This window comes from Callorhinus ursinus, unplaced genomic scaffold, assembly GCF_003265705.2.
Source record: "Callorhinus ursinus isolate GAN/ISIS: 27379988/994484 unplaced genomic scaffold, GSC_fseal_2.0 scaffold34, whole genome shotgun sequence".
Classification (NCBI taxonomy): domain Eukaryota; kingdom Metazoa; phylum Chordata; class Mammalia; order Carnivora; family Otariidae; genus Callorhinus; species Callorhinus ursinus.
Genome location: NW_027397096.1, coordinates 3,919,963 through 3,941,455, shown reverse-complemented (window position 1 = coordinate 3,941,455; position 21,493 = coordinate 3,919,963). Strand labels below are relative to the sequence as shown.

General features: G+C 57.8%; 2 protein-coding genes across 6 annotated transcripts; both read right to left on the bottom strand.

The window, feature by feature from the left end:
* Positions 1–751: 751 nt before the first annotated feature.
* FLOT2 (flotillin 2) lies at positions 752–16,711 on the bottom strand. Of its 5 annotated transcripts, none has more exons than XM_025851533.2 (11): positions 16,544–16,711; positions 10,683–10,764; positions 7,721–7,811; positions 4,353–4,476; positions 3,863–3,981; positions 3,647–3,760; positions 3,425–3,544; positions 3,120–3,334; positions 2,552–2,735; positions 2,090–2,239; positions 752–2,010 (listed from the first exon to the last, which is right to left on the bottom strand). In XM_025851533.2, exons 1-11 carry the CDS (start codon positions 16,590–16,592, stop codon positions 1,972–1,974), a joined length of 1,287 nt encoding a protein of 428 aa, XP_025707318.1. In that variant the 5' UTR covers positions 16,593–16,711; the 3' UTR covers positions 752–1,971. The 5 variants fall into 5 exon arrangements, with proteins under 5 accessions (XP_025707318.1, XP_025707317.1, XP_025707319.1 ...); XM_025851532.2 differs by lacking the exon at positions 7,721–7,811 and adding an exon at positions 5,485–5,575 and having other exon boundaries at positions 16,544–16,710; XM_025851534.2 differs by lacking the exons at positions 7,721–7,811; positions 10,683–10,764 and adding an exon at positions 5,485–5,575 and having other exon boundaries at positions 16,544–16,674.
* Positions 16,712–17,069: 358 nt separating this feature from the next.
* DHRS13 (dehydrogenase/reductase 13) lies at positions 17,070–21,493 on the bottom strand. The gene is made up of 5 exons (XM_025851537.2): positions 21,243–21,493; positions 21,023–21,141; positions 19,874–19,997; positions 19,379–19,690; positions 17,070–17,886 (listed from the first exon to the last, which is right to left on the bottom strand). Exons 1-5 carry the CDS (start codon positions 21,367–21,369, stop codon positions 17,444–17,446), a joined length of 1,125 nt encoding a protein of 374 aa, XP_025707322.1. The 5' UTR covers positions 21,370–21,493; the 3' UTR covers positions 17,070–17,443.

Sequence of the window (21,493 nt, the reverse complement as noted above, 5' to 3'; positions counted from 1 at the left end):
ATCACGACCTGAGCCTGAGCCACCAGGCATCCTGCCAGATACACTTCTACCTCAGGGTCTTTGGACAGGAAGCTCTCCAGGCATGGCTCATTCCTTTACTTTCTTCAGCGCTACCTTCTCAATGAGGCCTTCCTTTGATGCCCTAACGTTCCCACCCCTCAACTTCCTATTCTTTACCTCCACCTGAATGCAGGTTCTAAAAGCTAGCGATTTGTGTTGTCCACTGTGGTCTCACCATCTAGTAGGACAATGCCTGCCTGACACACAGCAAGCATTAGATAAGTTTGTAAAATGAATAAGAATACTAAAGCCCAGAGAGGTGAAGTTACATGCTCAAGGTCACACAGGTGATTACCAGCAGAGCTAAAAATTAAACCCGAGCAGTCTGACTTCAGAGTTCATGCTCTTAAGCCTGAGAAATGGGCTCCATTACTGAGTGGGGCTCAGTGGGGCTCAGGATGGACACAGAGGTGCAGCAAATCCGGCAGGCCGCCCCCTACCCCCATCATCTGCCTGCAGTGGAGCCAGGTTTGCCAAGGCTCAGATCTTCAGATCTGGCCGCAGCACCTGGGCCAATGGCCATCCGGCCCCAGGGTGCTACTGGGGACAAGGCCAGTGTGCTGATGCCCCCCAGTGGCTATACTGGGGAAGAACAAAGTGCAGCCTTCAGGCTGAATGGGTGTATGGGTGGGGACCTGGTTCGTCCCTGCTTCCTTAGTCTCTTCCCTCACAGAAGACATAGTCCAGGGCATAGGCATAACAGATCTTTATTTTACTAGAAGGGACAGGCAGCGGGGCAGTGCAGCATCGAAGCCCCAGACCAGACATGCAGCATCCACATGCAGGAACAGCTACACAGGCTGGGGCAGAGCCAGAAGTGGGAGACTGGGACCACCGGACACCCACAGCACCCCTGCCAGAATGCTTGGGCTCTGGGTTCTTCTGTCTCCACGAGAGCCAGGAGACAGAGGGCTGGGCTGCTTCCCCACGGCTGGAACCCTATCACTCTGGTCAGAAGGAAAAAGTGCAGAAGGGGTATGGAGTCTGGCCAGTCTACAGCACTCAATTCTGCAGGGGGCTGGTGCAGCCATGCCCACTGGAAGGGCCTGGCCCCATACCCAGGACAGCACAGGCCTAGCAGGAAGAGGGTCTACACACCTTCTAGTCCCCAACAGGGCTAGACCCTGATCCCAGAAAGGCTTAACAGAGTTGGGACCAAGCCCTACTCCACCTAGTAGGGATATGTCCATGAAGGGGACTTCCCTGAGCACAAGCAGGGGCCTCCTAAGGCAGTAGTAAACTGAGGGAGCTGCTATAGACAGGAGGCCTTGCCTCTGTGCCCCTAGGTAAGGAAAGAGAGGTAAGGTCCGAGAGCAGGCCTGGGGCTGGGGAGGGCAATGGCCGAGACCTAGGGGGTCCGGAGTGGGGGAGGCTGGGGACTTCCGGGTAGGACTCAGGGCTGGGAAGACCAGGCCAGGGCAGGGGAGGGTGGCCATCCTACCCCGACCCTCCGCACCCATGCCACGTCTTGGCAAGGGCCACAGGGAGGATGGACAGATGCACAGAGAACTTCAAGGCACCAGGATTCTGAGGAGCAGCAGGGCTACTACCCCCCACAGACAGACAATGGTCATAATAAACGTCTTCAGCTTAAACTACATGAGGTGTGTAGAGAGCGGGAGCAGAGAGGGAGAGCAAACGACAGACAGACAGACAGAGGGAGATGAACAGGGAGATGGGAGACGAGGGTGGAAGAGACAAACCGGATGGATGTGGCAGTGAGAGTGAAGGTGTGGGAAGGGGAGAAGAAAAAGGAGAGAGCCAGAGATGGGGCGGGGGGACACACAGCCGGAGAAGGCCTGAGCACGCAGCACGTCTGGTCCCTACAAAATAAGGCACCAGAGTCAGTAGCGTTCCCATTGTCGTTGTGGTAGGAAAACGGCTGCTGAGGGGTGCAGGCCTTCGGGAGCCTCACGCCTGCGCACCGGTGGCCTTCTTGATCAGGGGTATCTGCCAGGACGGGAGATGTCGTGAGGCCGGGGCCCTGGGCCCCCGGGACGGCTCCACCCGCGGCTAGCCAGGCACTCACCTTGGCCAGGTCCACGCCTGTGAGGGCATGCACAGAGGCAGGCAGCTCGGCCAGCAGTCGGTTGACTTCTGATGTCACCTTGCTGTTGTCCCCGCTGAGGACCACAATCTCATCGACTTTGGTCAGGGGGGCGGCGATTTTGGCAGCAATCTAGGGGGTGGGGGGTGGGAGGAGAGCGTGGCTGGTGCTCTGACTGGGTCCGCCTGCCCCGCCCGGTATCTCTCCCTCCTTCTTCCACCTTCCCCAACCCCAACGCAGCTTGGGTGGCTCTCTTATTTGCAAGCCATGGTCAGGGAGGCCCAGGGGGCCGGGTGAGCCTGTGCGTGCTGTAGGGGTCCTGCCCCGCTGCCGGGTACTTCCGCGCCGAATGCTTCTAGCCAGCCCGTGGCTGCGCTCCTGCCAAGGCCCCGCCGGACCCACCCCAGGGCCAGGGCGGGGGTGGGGGTGGGGGTGGGGGCTCACCTGGGGCAGGGCCTCCAGCACCAGCGCCATCTTGGCTGCATCCCCGTATTTCTGGTAGGCCTCGGCCTTGAGCTTCATTCGCTCAGCCTCTGCCGTGCCCATCGCCTCGATGACCGCTGCCTCCGCCTCCCCGAGTTTGCGGATCTTCTCGGCCTCTGCCTGAGCCAAGAGGACCTGTTTCACCCTGCAGGAGTTCAGGCCGGGCGGGATCAGTGGCGAGAGCCAGGGGCCCCTCAAGCCTTGCCTGGGCTGGCAAACCCTCAAGCCCTCCGCTCTGACGGGGTTGGCGTGGGGACCCAGGAAGGGAGGTTCTGGCTCTGGCCAGGGGGAGGCCACTGGCTGCTAGATGCAAATGGGGGGGGCACTAGCCAGGATGCCCACTGAGCCAAGCCCCATAGTGGGCCCTCAAACCTCCTTTATCTCCTCCGGTCTTCCCAGCGCCAAGCCCATGGGGGAGGAAGTTCACCTCCACCTCACAGTCAGTAAGGAGGCACAGGGCGAGGTGGCTTCCAAGCTGGGGCCGGGAAAGCCCGACTAGCCCCCACCCTGCCACGGCCGGGGCGCTCACTTTTCACCCTCGGCGATCTGCTGTATGCGGTGGGCCTCAGCCTCGGCGGGGCGGCGCACCGTGGCAATGAGCTCCTTGTCTGTGCGGAGGATCTCCTGCGCCTCCACAGCAATCTGCTTCTTGCGCTGTACCACCTCGATCTCGATCTCTTCCTGCCGGATCTTCTGCTGCTCCCGCGCCCCCTGCAGCTCATAGGCCAGCTGGGCCTCGGCGGTCTGTGGCGGGACGATGGGCAGCCATGTCAGAGGCTGGCTGCCAGGTGCTGAGCCCTGAGCCCCAACCTGGGATGCCCGACGGCGCCTCACCTTGATGTTGACCTCCTCACTGAAAGCTGACTTTTGCAGCTCGAAGGCTCGCTTGGAGTCGGCGATCTTGGTGTCTGCCATGAACTTCACATCCAGCATCTCCTTCTTGCACTCTGCTTCCTGGCAAGCGGAGGGGCAGGTGCTGAGGATCCCCCAAGCCACCAGGGTCCCCCCACCCCTGAGATTCCCTGTCCCTGGGGGCGGGAAGAAAAGCCTGTGTACCCGGATGCCTGCATCCCGCTCGGCCTCGGCCACCCCAATGTCCGCATCTCTCTGTACCACGGCAGTCTGTGTCTTGCCCAAGGAGCTCAGATAGTCCACTTTGTCATACACATCCTGGGAGGGAAGGGGGAGTCATCCTTGGGAACAGTCACAGGCACAAAGGGGCCAAGCACCCAGAGGGAGGTGGGGGGCTGCAGCCTTCCTATCACACGTCACCTTGATGGTGAAGCTGAGGATCTCGATGCCCATGCGGCCGACGTCAGGGGCCGCCACCTCCCGCACCAGCTTGGCAAACTGGTCTCGGTCCTGATAAATCTGCTCCACGGTCAGGGTCCCTGGGGACACAGTGATCGTGGGCTGGCTTCTCCGGGGGCCCAGCCCACTAGGAAAAGGAGGAGGCATGCAAGCAGCGGTCTGAGTGTATGCACACGTTGTAGAGTCTGAGCTGGGTCTTTCTGGGGGTTGTGCACTAATGCTGAGCCTCCTTCTGCAGAGCCCAGGCTGGAAGGGGAAAAGTGTCCCAAGCAACACCAGGTGCCTGATCCCAGTGCCCTCCCCTTCCCTCAGGTCACCTGAAGTTTTGAAAAGAAAGTCTTGGTGGGACTGACAGACCTCCCTGCCCTGCGCCCCTCCCAGGCCCTGGCGTGGAGATCCTGTGAAGCTCTCAAAGGTGGCAGAGGGGTCCCTGGGTAGGGCGGGGCCTTACCGAGGATGGAGCGCAGGTGCCCCTCCAGGGTCTGCAGGACGACGTTCTTGATGTCCTGCACGTTCTTGCCCAGAAACTGCTCGCAGGCCACTGCCAGGAGCTCCTTCTCCGTCATGATCTTCACCTGCCAGTGGTCACAGAGATGCCTGAACCAGGCTGGAGGGGGGCAGACGGAGGCCCCAGACCCAGAGGTGTGGAGGATGGTGGCTGTGCCCCTCCCCTCCTTTTTTCAGACCTGCAGGCCTAGGGGCCAGGAGGGGGCCGAGTCTGGCTGAGGCCTCTGGTGGGGAGAGCACACCAGGAATTCTTACACTGACAAATCTGATGTTCATTGGCAGCCTCAGGCCCTGACACGGCCTGTCTGCTAGGCATGTGGGGCTCACCTCCCCACCCCTCAGCCCACTCACTGTTCCCTCATTAGCCGGTTCCTCCCACGCAGGCTCCCCACAGGTGGGAGACCTGCAGGCTGAGGGGCAGAGAGGGTGGAAAGGAGAATGAGCAATAGGGACACAGATATACAGGCTAGGGAAGAGAGCCTGGACAGGGCAGGAGACAGGTCCAGAGGGACGCCACCAAGGGTGGGTATCTTCCTGCCTTTCCTTCCGTAAGTACTAAACCAACCACCCCCTCACCAGAGGCCTCTAACACGGTTGTGCCTTGCCGCCCTGTGAAGTTGAGAACTGGACGAGAGCAGGAAGCCCCTTGCCCAGGCCCTGAGCTGGGAATAAAAAGCAACCTCCGACAGAGTTCCTCTGCCTCACAGGGTCTTGTGCTCTGGTCCCCGCCCCTTTAGCCCCCTACCCAGAGGACAGGGAAGGCCTGGATTCTGGGGTGTGGCACTTCCAACACCTGCAAAGAATCGCGTGGGGTTAGTGAGACAGGAGCCCTCAGCACTGGTTCTGTCCCTCGTGGGCCCGCTGAGGAGAGAAGGGGTGTCTGTTAGTCCTGCTGAGTGGCCAAGGGGCCGAGCGAGCACGTTCCGGTGGCGACGACCCTCTCGTGGAAGGGGGGCAGGGGCAGGGGCACTGGAGAGAGACTGGCCCTGGCTGCTACCCTCTCCTCCTCCCCCCACACCCCAGCACAGGGACGAGGCAGCTCAACGGACATGCGCGGGGCTGCTGAGTTACTATACCTGGGCGACACCCGTCACAGTTAAAGCTACCCCCTCGGCCGTCTCTACGTCCTCGCAGCGGGGCTGCAACGTCATAATCTCTAGGGAAATCCTGCCAAGAAATGCAAAACAGGGGCATGGGTCTGGGGGCCCAGGGCCTGGGGTGTGGGGAAGAGTCCGGTACCTCTGTGTTCCAGCTGGGCCGGGCTGGGGTTCCTGCTGCAGAGGGTGGGGAGGGCACTCTGAGGGCCTGGGGTCAGGAGTCTGTGAGGAGATGGTGGGAAGGCAGAGCAGCGTGGCTACAGCGTGCTACCCAGGGCACACGTCCCCTGCTCAGAGCAGCCAGGCTTGCGGCGGCGTGAGGAAAGGAAGTAGAGAAGTGGCTGGGGGTGGTCTGGGCCGGTGGTGGGGGGGGGGTGCAGGTGGAGCTGTGTGCGTATGGCCTGGGAACGCCCCGGAAGTGCTGGTGCCCCAGGCCGTGCCTGTGTAGGTCGTCCACGGGGGCCACGGGAACATCCCTCAGGGGCCCTCACCTGTTCCCTGGGTCTGCTCAGTACCCCGAGATGCCCCGGACGGCTCCTCGGAAAGCTCTGCCTACTAGCCTGGCATGCTAGGAGTCTGCCCACTGCTGGACCACGATGGAGGTGATCCTGCATCTGCCCCTTGTCGGGGAAGTCCCGCTTTGTCCCTTCACGTGGCGGCAGGCTTGCCTTGAAGCCGACCCTCCGGGGCTGGGCCCCGGTGGCTCAAGTGGAAACGAGGGCTGAGGTCACACGAGCACTCCCTGCCCAGACCACCTCAAGGGTCCGTAACACCTAGCCTGAAAGGGATGTGGGCCTTTGCGGTTGTTCTAAGTAGGCAGCAGTTTGGAGGGGGAGCGGGGACACTTTCGCCAGGGCTGTCGAGGGAGGCCGGGACCCTACCCGCTCCACACCGGGTGCTCTGAGCTTCTCGGGCCTCTGTGCTAAAGCCCGCCCGCTGGAGGCTACAAGGAGTGGATGAGGTGGGGACGGTCCCCTGCCCGAGGACAGCCCGCAGGACGGGCGAGGGAGCGAGAGGTAGTGTAGGGTTTTGCCTGAGAAGCCCGAAGGGCGATTTCACGCAAGGGAAGGACACGGATAAGATGATGAGGAGGGCTCTTCCGGTCTGGGGACCCAGCGCGCAGGCTCTGAGGGGGCGGGGCCTTCTGATGGTCGCGGCAGCGTCCACAGTGCCCGGAACCCGGAAGGAGCTCAAGAGAGAGCTGATGAGGGAGGCAACGAAGGTGAGCGCTGGCACAGCCCAAGGACAGCACTGGGAGGCACTCGCACCTCGGCTCAGGAGAGGGCTGCACCGGCTACAGCCGCGTGGCAGCGAAGAGTGAGACATCCAGTCACTTGCTTTTCTAAGGGAGACTGGATTCATGATGAAGCTTGGGTTTCTCTAGCATTTCGTCGTCTTTTTTTTTTTTAGTAGACTCCATGCCCAGCGTGGAGCCCAACACGGGGCTTGAACTTAGGACACTGAAATCAAGACCTGAGCTGAGATCAAGAGTTGGACGCTCAACTGACTGAGTCACCCAGGTGCTCCCCATCTGCAGCACTTTTCCAAAAATCCCAAAGAGCCCTCATGTTGCTTTACTTGCCTTTCCCATAACCCTACAAAGCACAGAGTGGGCAGGATTCCCCTATTTCACACGTAAGGACACTAACACGAGTCACAAGGGATTTGCTCAGAGGCTTCTGCCAAAAATTAGGGGCAGGGAAGAGCCAAGACTCGTTTTGCTAGGGCCTGTCAAAGAGATCGGAGGAGGCCAAGGAGCTGGTAGAACAGAGCTCTTCAGGGGACCCATCTTCTGGGATGAGGGCTAGGGCTTGACGTGCGTCAGCATGGACAGGTGGGGGCTGGCTAGCAAGGGGCTCCACAGTGCCTGGAGTGGTTGGACTGAACCCTCCCTACCCAGACAGCCTCGCTCTGGCACGTGGGGGCCTGTGTCTCCTGCCTCAACTTACCCCTTGGCATCCAAGGACACCCCCTGGCTGACGGGCAGAGCTTCCAGATTCCCTTGCTCTTTCCCCACTAGCAGCCCCAGTGGGTGAGGGCAGGGGAGCTGGGGATCTACAGGGCTCCATCCTGGCACCCAGAGCAGCACAGGTGGGAGCAGAGGGGAGGGAGGCACACTCTCAGGAGGAGAGTCCATCTGGCTCCTGCCTGCCGGGCCCCGCAGGGCAGGAAGAGAGAAGGTTAGACACAGAGGAGGAAGCAGGTGGGTTATTACCTGTGCAACCCCTGTTACGAATAGCGGGACCCCCTCCGACGTCTCAATATTCTCACAGCGACACAGGATGGTCATAACCTCCAGAGACAGTCTGAGAAGCAGCCAGGGGGAGGGAGAGGTAGGGAAAGGAGGGGTAGGAGGGGACAGCAAACACACACAGTGGTTACCAGACAAGCAAACGATGCCTGATGCCTGATGCCTGGGGGCGGGGGGGGGGGGGTTGCTCTCAGTACTTGAGCCCTCTCCTGCCAGCTCAGCCTAGGATTGTAGGGGGACAGAGGAAACCCCCTTGCTGGCCTCTGGATGTCTTCCCTAGCCCCCATACCCGTCTAAGCAGGAGCTGCTGGGCTGGGGGTAAAGCCTGCTGACCCCCTGGGCCTATGACCTGAGGTGGGGAGGCCTGTGCGCAGGGCACCTAGGTTGCCCACCACCTCACTTTCCCAGGACAGTCTGGGCACAGTCTGGGAGACTTAGCCTCAGTTCTACTTTCCAAACACAGGCAAACCCATGTTTTCAGAAACTGGGCAGGAGAGGCCACTCTGCGGATTAGTGAGCCACAGCAAATACCGAATCCTGCTTAGGTTTGTGCTACCTAACACTAAGAAGGCAATTTAGGGTCAGGAAAGCCCAGAGAGAACCTGGGATTTTCTGCTTTGGGGGGCAAGGTGTCAAGGAAGGCTGGGGGAGGAAGTGCATCCCTGCCAGAATATTCACCGGGACAACAGGGGGGTGATGGAGTAATTCACTTTGGAATTTCCAAAGTTGGGCACAGGCAGAGGAGAGAGTTATGGCAACGAAAGCGAGATGCCTTGAAGCTGCTCAGCCCACCCTAGCCGGGCCTCCGTTAGCGCAGCATGTGTGTGCATGTGAGTGTGCAGGGTGCCGGGCCAGGCTGTGGGCAGTGTGGGAGGTTTCCTGAAACCAGAGGAAAGGAGGACAGCGGCGGAGGCCGAAGGAGCGGAAGCAGGTGGACTGGGGGATGGGAGCAGCAGGCTGAGGGGAGCCCTGCCCTCACCTGTCGCAGTACCGGCCCCGGGAGCTCCGGCCATGCAGGGCTGCAAAGACTGCCTTCATTCGAGCCCCTGATACTAGCATTCCTGGGCCTGAGAGGACTCTAGAACCCGCTCAGACAGGAACCCACCAAGCTCTCTTCTGGGTAAGGAGGAGTGCGGGAGATGGGAGAGAGGGAGGGAAGGAGAGAAGGAAGGAGGGAGGGAAGGAGGCTGCAGCTCAGACACCGGAGGTGGAGGATTCACTCAGGTAAGGGAGAGGGAGCTGCCGCTCGAGGGCCTCAGCATCGCACAGGACGTGGCCGCAAAGTGCAGCAGGAGGGACTTCACTGAGCCTGGAGATGAAAGGCTGACAACAGAGGTGGGGGGCACGGACGGTGGCTGTGCGAAGGGAGGCTTGGGATCCAGGCTGGGTTAGAAGTCTCTACTCTGACCTGAGAGGCTCCTGCCGGCCTAGGGAAATGGAGGCCCCAGCTTGTACAGATGTCCTTCAAATGGGCGAGGGGTCAGGGAAGGGGCTGCCCTCAGAAACAGAGTCCAACAAGGGGAGGGGCTGCAGGCTCAGACTCCCCAGTGAGTGGGACCACAGGGAGAACCCTAAGCCTGGGTGTGGGAGGTCAGTTTCCTAGGACACGGCACAAAGACCTCTTCTCCTTACTTCCAAACTTACTGTCAGAGAAGCCTGCCACCCCCCCGCCCCCCACACCGGTCTCGGGGCTCTGCTCCCTGGAGCAAGAAGCAAGGGGTGCTGTGTGTGCCAAGAACACTTGAGAAAGGGCTGCAGGGGTGTGGCCCTAGAAGTGGATGCCCGCGCAGGACAAGTGTCTGGGTGAGCTGCAAACTCTCCAGGCCTGGCTGCGTGTCAAGGTGTTCGGACAAGATTCTCTGTCATCCCAGGACCGCATGGCCTGTGGGGTGGGGTGGCAGTGCCTCTGGAGAGGGCACCCCATGGCTTCTGACAGGCCAACTGGCCCACTCCTGAGAGGAAGTTGTGACCAGCAGCGTTACTCTCGGACATCTTTGGCCATAAGAGTCCCCTAGGATCCCTCAATTCAGGCGGAGCAAAGTGAGGGGAGAGCAGAGGGGGCTACTGGGAAATCAGTGAAGTTAAAAAGTTGACCTCCCTGCCCTGCCCCTGGCCCTAGCTGACACCCTCAACCTCAGGGCAGGATGGGGCCTTCCACCGGAACCACCACTGCTTCCCTTCAGGGTGACCGCCACTTCCCCTCCCACACCTTCCCAGTTCTGTTGCCCCTGCTGCCTGGGTCCTGGCCTGGAAGGATCTGGGCACGGTCAGGAAGGGGGTGATGGTGGAAAGGTGGCTGGCCTGACTTATCTCCTCCTGGGGCGGGGCAGTGAGGGCCCAGGCCAAGTCTGGGCCTGCTGGGGTTCCTGGGAGAGCTCCGGAGAGCCCGATGACGTCTTCCTTCCTCTAGTGAGTCTTTCCAGACTGACCATGGAGGTCCAGATCTGTTTTGCCCGGCCCAGCACCAATTCCTTAGCTCTCCTCCCCCTGTCCCCAAGCGGCCACTGCCACAGGGCCGCTTCAGACTGCAGATCCGTTCCCTGCTCTTTGGCCATGGCCTGCGTTGTCCGGGCCTGCACAGCCTCTCCTCTCCACAGGGAGGATAATTAAGGCTTTGTGAATAACTGAACTAGACCTAGGGAATGAGGATTCTGCCTGGGCACGACCCCCAGATTCTCTGGGACAGAACTGATGTCTCCAGTGGAAAAAAGCACCCCCACTAAGGAGAAGGTACCCAGATGGACCCCCTGCACCCCTGTGCCACCTGTCTCACCTGGGTCTTAGGAGGCCCCCCGCGCCAGCATGGAATGTGGCAAGTGGTGGATGCTCTAGCTGACTTGGGGGGCCGGGGGGAGGGAAGGCTGGAAATCCTTTTCTCCCTTGCCCACCTGGATGCCAGGCTCCCCGGGGGCCCCCGAGCCCTTACCTCTGAGTGTCGGAGATACACCACCAGGCCCAGGCCCAGCCGCCAAACACGTACTGTTTATAGTCAGAACCACAACAGCCCCCTGGAGAGCAAAGCAAATCACTGCTGGTCAGTCAGTTCTTGGGTCCCTGTCCCTTCAACAGCAACTCTGGCCCTTTACCTGCCCTGACACTTGACAACTCCCACTGTTGGGTGCTGAGGTCACACAGAAGCTGGAGAGAGCTTGTAAGGGCCTGGGACTCTAGTTCAGTAGACAGGTAATTTGCACAAAAAGGAAGATATCCAATGAGTGGTTCTGAATGTAAGTGTTCAGAGGACAGAAGAAGTCAGTGGGCAGGGGCAAGCAGGAAAAACTTCGATCTTCCATTCAACCATTCATTCGGCAAACAAGTAGAGTAGGTTTCTGTGCTAGGGATTCAGAGATGAAAATACAATTCGCACCTTAAAGGAGCTGGGAACTTTTCCTTGAGATAACTAGTACTAATACCATGTGATTTGCCTGTTATCAGGGCGTGTGCAGACCAAGAGGGAACGCAGGTGGCTCTGGGGGGCCCTGGGAGGCTGATGGGAAGGAAGAGTCTCAGAGCCAAGATGGGATCCTTGCTCATGCCCAGCAGACATATCTCAGTAAGGCTGGTATTCTATTCCCAGGGCTGCACAGTGACTGTGTACCTCTGGGAAGTAGAGTGAATGGGGAAGGCAAGGCCTCAAAACAAAGGCCAGCTTGTGGCACCCATGGGAGAAGAGGAGGGAAAGGGAAAAGGTCTAAAAAGGAAGTGGTGCCTGAAAACTCTATCAGCTAAACAGAATGTTGAATCAGGCCTCAACTTGGATCTAGCTGTAGACATGTCCGGCATGCTGTCTATGCAGAAGTGAGAAAAACCAATTCCTGAAATTCTTGTGAACTCTCCTGTGAATGCCAAAATTAGTCATCAAGTTCAAGGAAACTTTAGTAAAAGCTAGAGGGGCAGTTTCCTTGCAGCGCAAAAAAATCCACAAGAAAACAAAAAAACAAACAAACGTACAGGAAATAGATGATTCAAAGGAAATGTGATTTGGGAAAAAGCCAGTGGGTGTCGTCATGTCTGTATTTACAAACTTGAATTTTCGGGAAAGCCCTGGGGTGTGTGCCCCCAGTGGGCAAGGGTCAGGGGTAGTTTCATGTAGCTGGGTTACAGTGTCTCTGAGGACCCACAGCAGAGAGAGCAGATTATAGGGTGTCTCAGGTATCAGGCCAAGAAGCTGTGTGTGTGTGTGTGTGTGTGTGTGTGAGAGACAGAGAGAGAGAGAGACAGAGAGAGAGAGAGAGAGAGAGAGAGAGAGAGAGAGAGAGAGAGTGTGATGGGGGGATCATACAAGGATTTAAGCTGGGAAGCAACAAAATTACACTTGCATTTTAGAAACACTGCTTGGCACAAGGAAGATAGGGCTGGGGTAGCCTAGGAGACTGTGTAGAAGCCTTCTGCAGTGACCTAAGCAAGACACAGTGGCTGATATTAGGGATTAACTTCCAGAGCAATCTTGTGGAAGAGGATTTTCTGTGATGGTGGAAACATTCTATAACTGCAGTGTGTAATATGGCAACCACTGGCCACATGGGCTTACCACGCACCTGAAATGTGGCTGGTGTGACTGAAAAACTAATTTTTTTTTTTTTAAGATTTTATTTCTGGGGCACCTGCGTGGCTCAGTCAGTAAGCGTCTGCCTTCGGCTCAGGTCATGATCCCAGGGTCCTGGGATCGAGCCCCGCGTCAGGCTCCCTGCTCCGCGGGAAGCCTGCTTCTCCCTCTCCCACTCCCACTGCTTGTGTTCCCTCTCTTGCTGTGTCTCTCTGTCAAATAAATAAATAAAATCTTAAAAAAAAATAAAAGATTTTATTTCTTTATTGGAGAGAGCACGAGTGGGGGCAGGAGGGAGCAGAGTGAGAGGGAGAAGCAGGTTTCCCGCCAAGTAGGAAGCCCGACATGGGGCCCGTCCTGGGACCCCAGGATACGACCCGAGCCTCAGGCGGACGCCCAACCGACTGAGCCACCCAGGCGGCCCAAGAACTAAATTTCTAATTTAATGAACTTAAATTTAAGGGGCTAGTGGTTACCATATCGGTGCAGCTCTGGAGTCCAGGTTGGAGTGGGTGGGAAAGAGACAACAGAGAGACTAGGGAGCTGGAGACGAGTTCTGGACAGGTGGAGGCGAAGGGGGTGCAGAGCGCCTGTTGGCACAGAGAGCTGGCATCTGAGCCGGATTGCTGGGCAGCCCCCTCTGCCTCCAGGGCCCGCACGGTGCACAAGGAGCCTCACCAGAAGTCCAGGGAGCAAAGAGCAGCCCCGCACTATGAGTCGGGGGTGGGACGAGGAGCTCTGTCCGCTTCTGTGGTGGAAATACCAGCCCACAGGGCTGCTGCTTAAGGGAAGCTATTGCAGGCTTCTCGGCCCTGGGGAGTGGGGTGAGGAGGCCTCTAAGGGCAAGCAGTCAAGCTGAAACCTAAGCCATCTTGGGGTCCAGAGAAACTGAGAGGGTCACACATCACAGCCTGTTTCAGTCCAGCCCAGTGAGGGCTGGGGGCCAGCTGCCTCTGGCCCGCTCCAGGGCCTTCTCTGTGTGCTGGGGGTGGAGGTGGTAGTGGTGGAGAGGGATGAGGGTAGGGGAAGGGGGGGGGTCCACGCTTTACCCTTAACTTAGTCTTTGACCTTGGGAGCAGGCTGTCACCACTTAAGCTGGGCCTTGGCCAAGGGCAACATGGCCAGGTTCCCAGGAGTAGCAACAACAGGAAGCTGGGCCTTCCAGCCTGCCCCGCCCCCGGCAGCCTCCTCCCCTGGAAGGCATCTTCCTCCCAGATTCTTGGTCACCCTGAGTCTGAGCACCACTCCCCAAAGAGACCACGTAGGTGCCCCTTCCTTGATCTCCCTTGCTCTCACTCTCTTTATTTTTATTTTATTTTTTAATTTTTAAAGACTTTATTTATTTGACAGAGAGAGAGCACAAGCAGGGGGAGTGGCAAGCAGAGGGAGAGGGAGAAGCAGGCTCCCCGCTGAGCAGGGAGCCTGAAGCAGGACTTGATCCTGGGACCCTGGGATCATGACCTGAGCTGAAGGCAGACACCCAACCGACTGAGCCACCCAGGCGCCCCTCTCACTCTCTTTAGACCTGGAAGTTTCTCGTAGTTTTATCTCACTTTTTCTAACCCAACTTACTTTCCTTTGCCCTGTCTTCACCCAAGCTGAAGAATCACAAAACAGGGGCGCCTGGGTGGCTCAGTCGGTTAAGCGTCTACCTTTGGCCCAGGTCATGATCCCAGGGTCCTGGGATCAAGTCCCATATCGGGCTCCCTGCTTAGTGGGGAGTCTGCCTCTGCCCCTCCCCTCATGCTCTCTCTCTCAAATAAATAAATGAAATCTTAAAAAAAAAAGAGAGAGAATCACAAAACATCCCATGATAACCTCTGCCCCGTTCTCAGCCCCTCCAGACCCAGCCCATCCCTCTGCCTTCTCAGGAATACTTCCCTCCCTTCCTGGATCTTTTCTCCCTTCTTCCCATTCCTCCAGAAGACCAGACTGTACAGGGGGGTTTAGCCTTTTTTGAGCCACAACCCCCGTTAGTAGTCCAGCAATGCTGGAATGTTCATAAATGCATAAAATACATAGGAAACAAATTATCTTGAAAGTTGTCAGGATATTAAAATAACCAAATGTGTGATAGGTAATACATGGTAATACGTGTGATACAGTAAAACATTAAATAATAAAATCTAGTGGTAGATTTAATAATTAGCTTAACTTCAAAGTCATAATGAGCATGAATGATTTTGAAGGTACCTACAAAACTGCGGTGTGGTAGGAAAATATCTCCTAATACTATCACGGGTTGTGGCTGACATTTATAATGCGAAGAAATGCTAAATTCCGATTAAGGTTAGTGAGAATAAAAATTCACGTCTCTCCCTATCCAAATGCACAGACCTCTAAATTCTACCCACAAACCCCAGGTTAAGAACCTCTGACTTACTATAGAGACAAGAGAAAGGTATATGGTGTTTGGATTCCCCTTTTAAGTTCCCGACAGTAAAAATAGAGAAAAGGGTGTTATATTACAGACGGAAGGAGGGAGGTAAGACAACCAGAAAAACTTCTAGCCTTTTCAGGTGGAGAAAGTGACCAGGAGATGCATTAGCATCCTTTTCAAATTGGGCCGAAGAGATGCCTCTGGACTTGGACGCCCACTTAAGGAACCAGGTGGGGTCAGGGCTGGGAGTGGTTGCTCCGCTCTGCGGGGACTTCCGTGCCGGAGGGAGCTGCATCTCTGCTGGACCACCTCAAATCCCCAGGTACTGTGATGCTGGGCACTACCCCTCCCACTTCCCTCCCATCCTTCCTTGACTCCAGCACCCTCCATTCTCAGCACAGTCTCCTCTCCCCACCCCTAAGACAGCTTTGAAGCTAGCACTGCCCTGGCCTCTGGCCAGAAAACCAGGTTTCCAGCAAGGGTCCGGTGCTCCTCTCAGCCCTGTCTCAAAGCTCTCCACAGGGACTGGATTGGAGCTTTTGTCTCCTCAGCCCAGAGTCTTGGGTTCCAGAAAGAAACTCCACAAGAGAGACAAAGTGTGGTGCAGATTTGGGTTCTAAAAGTTGTCTTTAGGATCAGGGCCTGGGAGACAGGTCCAAGTCTGGCCTCAGTGCTCTCTGAGGGGTCTCCTTCCTAATCCCAAGGCCACCTCTGGTCTTAACTGTTCTCTCCCCCCGCCCTCCCCCCCCCCCCCCCCCCCCCCCCCCCCCCGTCAGGGAGAGTGGGGATTTCCTGTCCTGGGGGGAGACACTGATTCTGAGATCCAAACTCAGCCACAGGCCATGTTCTGGGTTAAAAGTTTCCAATGGATTGATCACACCTCCCCCAGGCGCAGCTACAAACCCTGGTCTAGAGTACCCCTTCTACAGGCAGCCCTAACAACTCTGCACACAGGCTGGAAATTGGCATCCACAGTGGGAAGACCTGAAGGATTCCCGCAGCTGCAGGCCTCCAAGCTGTCAGGAAACACCACCCTCCCAGGCACCTGTGAGTCAGGGGCTTCACAAACTGGGGGCTTCAAAGGCTTCAGCCACCTCTCAAGATACCCGAATATACAATTTAAAAAGCAGCCTTAAGGCAAAGGTACCTCCTCCCTCCCCAGCACAGCAGTCCCCGGGCCCCGCCGAAGCTCCCAGAAATTCTGGAGCCTGTAGCATTTTTTCAATCGGGGCGACACAGCCCAGAGCCCGATTTCTCAACCTGTAGAGGCCGCACCCGCACCTCCGGGGCGGGCAGTGCCAGTAAACCACAGCAAGCCCCAACCTGCTCAGAATTAACGGGAGCACAGGGATCCCTGTACCAGGGCCCCTCCCCAGGCAGGCACCTGCCCTCCAAAGCTGCGAAACCGGCCCCAAGGCCCGGGCGCTGGAATCCAGCCAAACCGCTGTGTTCCAGTAACCACGGGTCTCCTCCCTACGGCCTCAGTTCGGGACCCCCTAGGCCACGGTGGAGTAGAGGGGAGGAGACCGTGCCCAGGGAGGGGGGCGGAGAAAGGAGAGAATAAACACGGGAAAACACGCAGTGGGAGGGGGAGTCCCGAGCGCGCGGAGCACCGCAAGCGTAAGAATGGGGGGCCTTCCTGGAAGGTTCTCAGGCCCAACACCGGCGCCCCCTACCCCGTCCCTCACCCTCCACACCGCCCTCCACCCTCCTTCCCCGGCCTAGCCCGTCCCCGCTCGCTCCCCCGCCCCGCACCCACCCCGAGCCCCCTCCCCAACCACCTTTCGCGGGCAGAGCCCGCGCACCCCAACACCCTCCCAGCCCCGGAGCCCCAGCCCCACCTCCCTCGCCGCCCTCTCACCTGAAACCACCAGCGCCTCGTTGGGCCCCACCGTGTGACAATTGCCCATGGCGCCGGCGGGACGGAGGGCCCGCGGGCACCGCAGGGACCTGGACCGCACCGCGCGCACCAGCGGCCGCGCCCAGCCTATCCCGCCACCCCCAGCGGCCGGCCGCCCGCCCGCCCGCGCCCCTCCGCGCTCGCAGCCCCGCCGGAAGTGTGGCGGCGGAGGGCGGGGCCGGCGGGCGACAGCGGCGGCAGCGAGCGCGAGGCGAGGCGCGGCAGTCAACACGCTTTATTTCCCCGGGCCCAGCCCCGCAGCACCCCCGGGGCGGGGGGCGCCCCCGGCTCCCGCGGCCCTGCCGCACCTCTCCCCGCAGCCATCTGACCGCCGTCGGCCCTGGAGTCACACCGCTCCTGCCCTTACCCGCTTAGCGGCGGTGAGACCTTGGCCGAGTGAGTCCCTTACCTCTGCAACCTAATCCCGCCTCGGCGGATGGGGGTCATTTAACCACGTGGCTACATGGCTGCAAAGGGCCCAGTTGAGTAATTTTCAGTGTTGCACTGTAATTACAAATTACACCCCCCCCGCCCCCAGGCCCTCATCCAGAGCCTAGCGGATCAGCATCACCCAGAGTGGGGGCTGGAAGTACAGAATTCAAATTCCTCAGAAGCAATGTCTGGCACATTATCCCTCACCTCTCAATCTGGGATTATTGTTATTCTCAGGAAGAAATCATTACCCACGATTTCCTTCCACCAGGAAAAGGGCTGTTCAGAACACAATTTGAAGCCCCAGAAAGGAACCATGGAGGTAAAAATTGCAAACCCCTCAGTGCCCAGGGCATGGCCTGGCATGCAGTTAAGGTTTTCAAGGGCCACCGAGTGCCATGGAAAGTATCCCAGCCTGGATTAAGAGATTTAGGGCTCAGGTTCAGTTTTAACGTGAATTCGGCGTGTGACTTTAGACAAGTCTGGTGAACTCTGAGGGCTGGGGTGGGGTTCAGAAACTGTGAGCTCCTCAGGGTGGGGGCTGCTCGGGGAAGATGGGGCCCCTGGGTCCTCAGGCTGGGGATCTTCATCAGGTTCGGCCTCCTCACTGGGCCCAAGCCCTGCCAGCCTTTTGCTGGCCTCCCACAGCCGGTGGGCTGCACGGTCATCTCGGGCAGCTGGGGGCACCTCCTCCACGTGGCAGTTGGCAAAATATCTCCCACTGAAGGGCTCAATGCCCTCCTGTAAAGCGCAGTACAGGGGTGTCTGGGCACCCCCTCTTGGGGCCCGCAGCACAAGCCAAGCTAGTGGGCGCAAAAGTGGGCACAGCCATCCAGGAACGTGGCGCAGGAATAGCTCCGAGTTCACAGGCCCTGTGGACAGGAAGAAAGGAAGGAGTGTGGATGGTGGGCAAGGGCCCAGGGGCAGAGCAACAACACAGGGCTAGGAGGGAGCGGGGAACAGAGTCCAGTTCCAGACAGACCAGGACAGTATTGAGTGGGCATTCAGGGTCCCCACGAGGAGACCTCACTCATTTCAACAGCAAGCCTCCTCCTCCATCTTAGCTCCTGTACATCCCCATGTCCCAGATTTTCCCTCATGTTGCATCCCCTGCCTGAGGGGACCTCTTTTCTTCTAGCTCAAGTCCTATTCCTTTGTTCAACCAGCAAACATGTATTAACGCCTACGGTAGCCCAGCCACTGTTTTGGACATTAGAGATGGGGAGTGTAATAAAGGCTTATAAATGCTAGTTGTGATTATTACTGTCACTGTTATAATTACTAGTGAGCCTTAGGCAATGACTATCTAAAGTGCAGTATGGTGGGCGTCTGGCTTGGTCATTGGTATATATGACTCTCAATCTCCAGGTTGTGAGTTTGAGCCCCACGCTGGGTGTAAAGATTACTTAAAAATAAAATCTTAAAAAAATGCAGTATGGTAATAAGGGTAGGACAGATCTTGTTATCCTATAATCTGTTCCATAAGGCAGAGATGGGCCTTATTCATCAGTTAACTCACTCAGACTAAAAGCTAAAATGCTTACAGTGGACCTCTAGACCCTAGATGACCCAGCCCATCTCTGTACCTCATCTCTTGCCACTCTCCTTCTCTCACTCTGTTCCAGCCTTGTGGGGCTCCCTGTTCTTTCTCTAGCATACCAGGGACTTCTGCCTCAGGGCCTCTGCACTTGCCCTCTGCTCTGTTCTTTACACTCTTCTCCCCAGAAAACCACATGGCTCATTCTCTCATCTCCTTCAGGCCTATGTCACCTGTTCAGACACGCCTTCCTTGACTGCCAAAAAAAAAAAAAAAACAGCACCTCCTGTCATTTCAAGCCCCCTCACTCTGCTTTATCTTTCCCATAGCATTTTATCACCATCTGTCACTGTATATATTTATTAGCAATCTCCCCTTCCCTTAAACTAGAACGTAAATTCTACAAGGAAAGGGTCTTTGTTTTGTTCACTGCTATATTCCCAGCACCAAGATTAATGCCTGGTACATAATAGGTACTCAGTAAATGCTTTTCGAATGAATAAGTAGTTATTAGCCATCATCATCATTATCCTCATATCATAGTGAGTTCAGTCATATGGATGGCTCCCTGGGGGGAGAACCTGGGCTTTATTCATTACCATACCCTATCCAGTAGTCACCATCCAGGCTAGTGGTGTGAGAGGAAGAACGTAGACAAGGAGAGCCTCCTTCCAAGATCTGCAAGGAACAGGTTTCTCCTTGTACGGTGCTTCCTTCCTGTTCTGCGATTCTGGGGCTCAATGAGAGGCTGGGGGTGCACAGGATGGGTCGCGGATGGGAGCGGGGAACTCAAGCAAAGCAGAGCAGAGCAGAGAGCCAGGCCTCACCTGGGTGGGCTGCATAGCAGGTGACACCAGTACCCTCAAGCTGAGTGGCGAGCTCCCTGGCAAACAACACGTTGGCCAGCTTACTGTCGGCATATGCCCGTAGCTCCTGCCGCCAGCCCACCACCGGCCGATCCAGGCGTGTGAAGTCGAGGCGCCCTCGCCGGTGGGCGGCTGAGGATACCACCACCACGCGGCTAGGGGCGCAGGTCTTCAGCCGGGGCAGCAGCAGGTGTGTCAGCAGGAAGGGGCCAATGTGGTTCACTCGCAGCAGCAGGTTAAACGGCTTGTGGGTCCGGCCACAGGAACTGATCCCTGGGGCAGGGGCTCGATATGAGCAACTGCTCCACAGGGATCCCCGAAGGCCTCGGTGTCCCCATCTGGGAGAGAGTGGTAGGGGGCATCCTTCCCACGCATCCACTGGCCCTTGGCAAGACCTGGCTGGAGGGGACAGTTGCCCACCCGCCACCACCCCCTGCAGGGCCTGCTGCCCCTCACCGGCATTGTGGATGAGGATGTCCAGCCGTGGCTCAGAGCTCAGGAAGGCAGTAGCAAAGGCCCGAACGGAGGCCAGACTGGCCAAGTCCAAGGCCATGAAGATGACCTCATTGTTCCCACTCTCCTGTGGGGCAGCAAGGGCTGGGCTTGTCACCAGGCACCTCTCTCCTCTTCCCTCTCCCCAGGTACCAAATTTTGAGAGTCCCTCTCCTACTTTTACTAAGATCTGCCCCTGCGCATTAGAATGTAGTGGACAAGTATGTGGACTCTGGATGCAAATCTCGACTTGGTCTTTTATTAGAGTGTGACGTTAGACAATTGTGACATTAATCTCTCTGGGGCTCAGTTTTCTCCCTGTAAAATGGGAACAATGTAATGCCTTATCTCATGGAGTCGTTGTGAGGATTCGATGAGTTAATATATGTAAAATACTTAGAACAGTGCCTGGCACCCAGTCAGCACTGTGTAGGTAGTACTTGCTATTACAGTTATCATTCCCTCTGCCCATTTTTGCTTATCCTAAAATCTACAACAGACTTCTTTCTCATTGGTCTCTCCTCACCCACTCTTACCCCCACCCCCCACCTCCAGTCCAGGCATGTACAGCCATTGAGGGTTCCTCCCAGAAGGCTATTCTGACAGTCCACACTCTGCTGAGGACCCTTCATGGGACCTCCACTGCTCATCCTATAAAATCTGAGTTCCTCAATAGGGTCTATAAGGGCCTCCAGAATCTAGCCCTGGTTCAGAGCTTCCAGCCTCTTCATTTTGCCTCTTTACCCCATATTTTGTGCTCCATCCAGCCTCAATAAACCTTTGCTTTCAGTTTTTCTTTTTAAAAATCGATGCAGCTGTCTTGCCTCAGAGCCTTTGCATATGCTGTTCCCTCTGCTGTTCCCTTCCCTACCATCTTTCATTAATGTAAGTTTTACCGATCCTGAAACGTCTTAGAACAACGATCACTTCTTTTGGAAAGCCCACTTCCTAGCTTGCGTCTGGTGCCCCTTCCCTGTATGGCCAGAGCACCCGCGGACCCTCTCTTCTGCGCTTAACGCCCAGTTAAGGAAGGCGCTCTGTTCGCCCCTCTGTGTCCCGGGGTGTCTGTTTTCCGCGCACCCTCTCACCGTCTCCGGCCTCCCCCCACCTCACCTGGCGGAGGTCGAAGGCGGCCGCCTCACCGCGCTCCCGGCTCCGACAGGCCAGCACCACGCGCGCTCCCCGGCGCGCCAGCTCCAGCGCCGTCATCTTCCCGATGCCGCTGTTGGCGCCTGCGGTGGGCGGGCGGTAGCCGCGCTGAGCCCCGTGGGCCGCTGACCCCGCCGCCCGGCCTCCCCGCCACCCCGCCGCCCGCCGGGCCTCTGGCACTCACCGGTGACCACGGCCGTGCGGCCGCGCAGGCTGGCTATGCCGCCGCAGGGCGGGGCCTTCACCAGGTTGTAATAGACAAGCACGTAGGCGCCCAGCAGCAGCCCCGCGCCCAGCAGCAGCGCCTCCATGCCGGCCGCGCCGCCGGGCCCCCGCACGGGCCCCGCACCTCCCTGGATCGCCGCCCGCCCGGCGGCTGCCGATCCGCCCCGCAGCCGCTCGGGCCTCCCTGAAGGCGGAGGCGGAGGCGGAGGC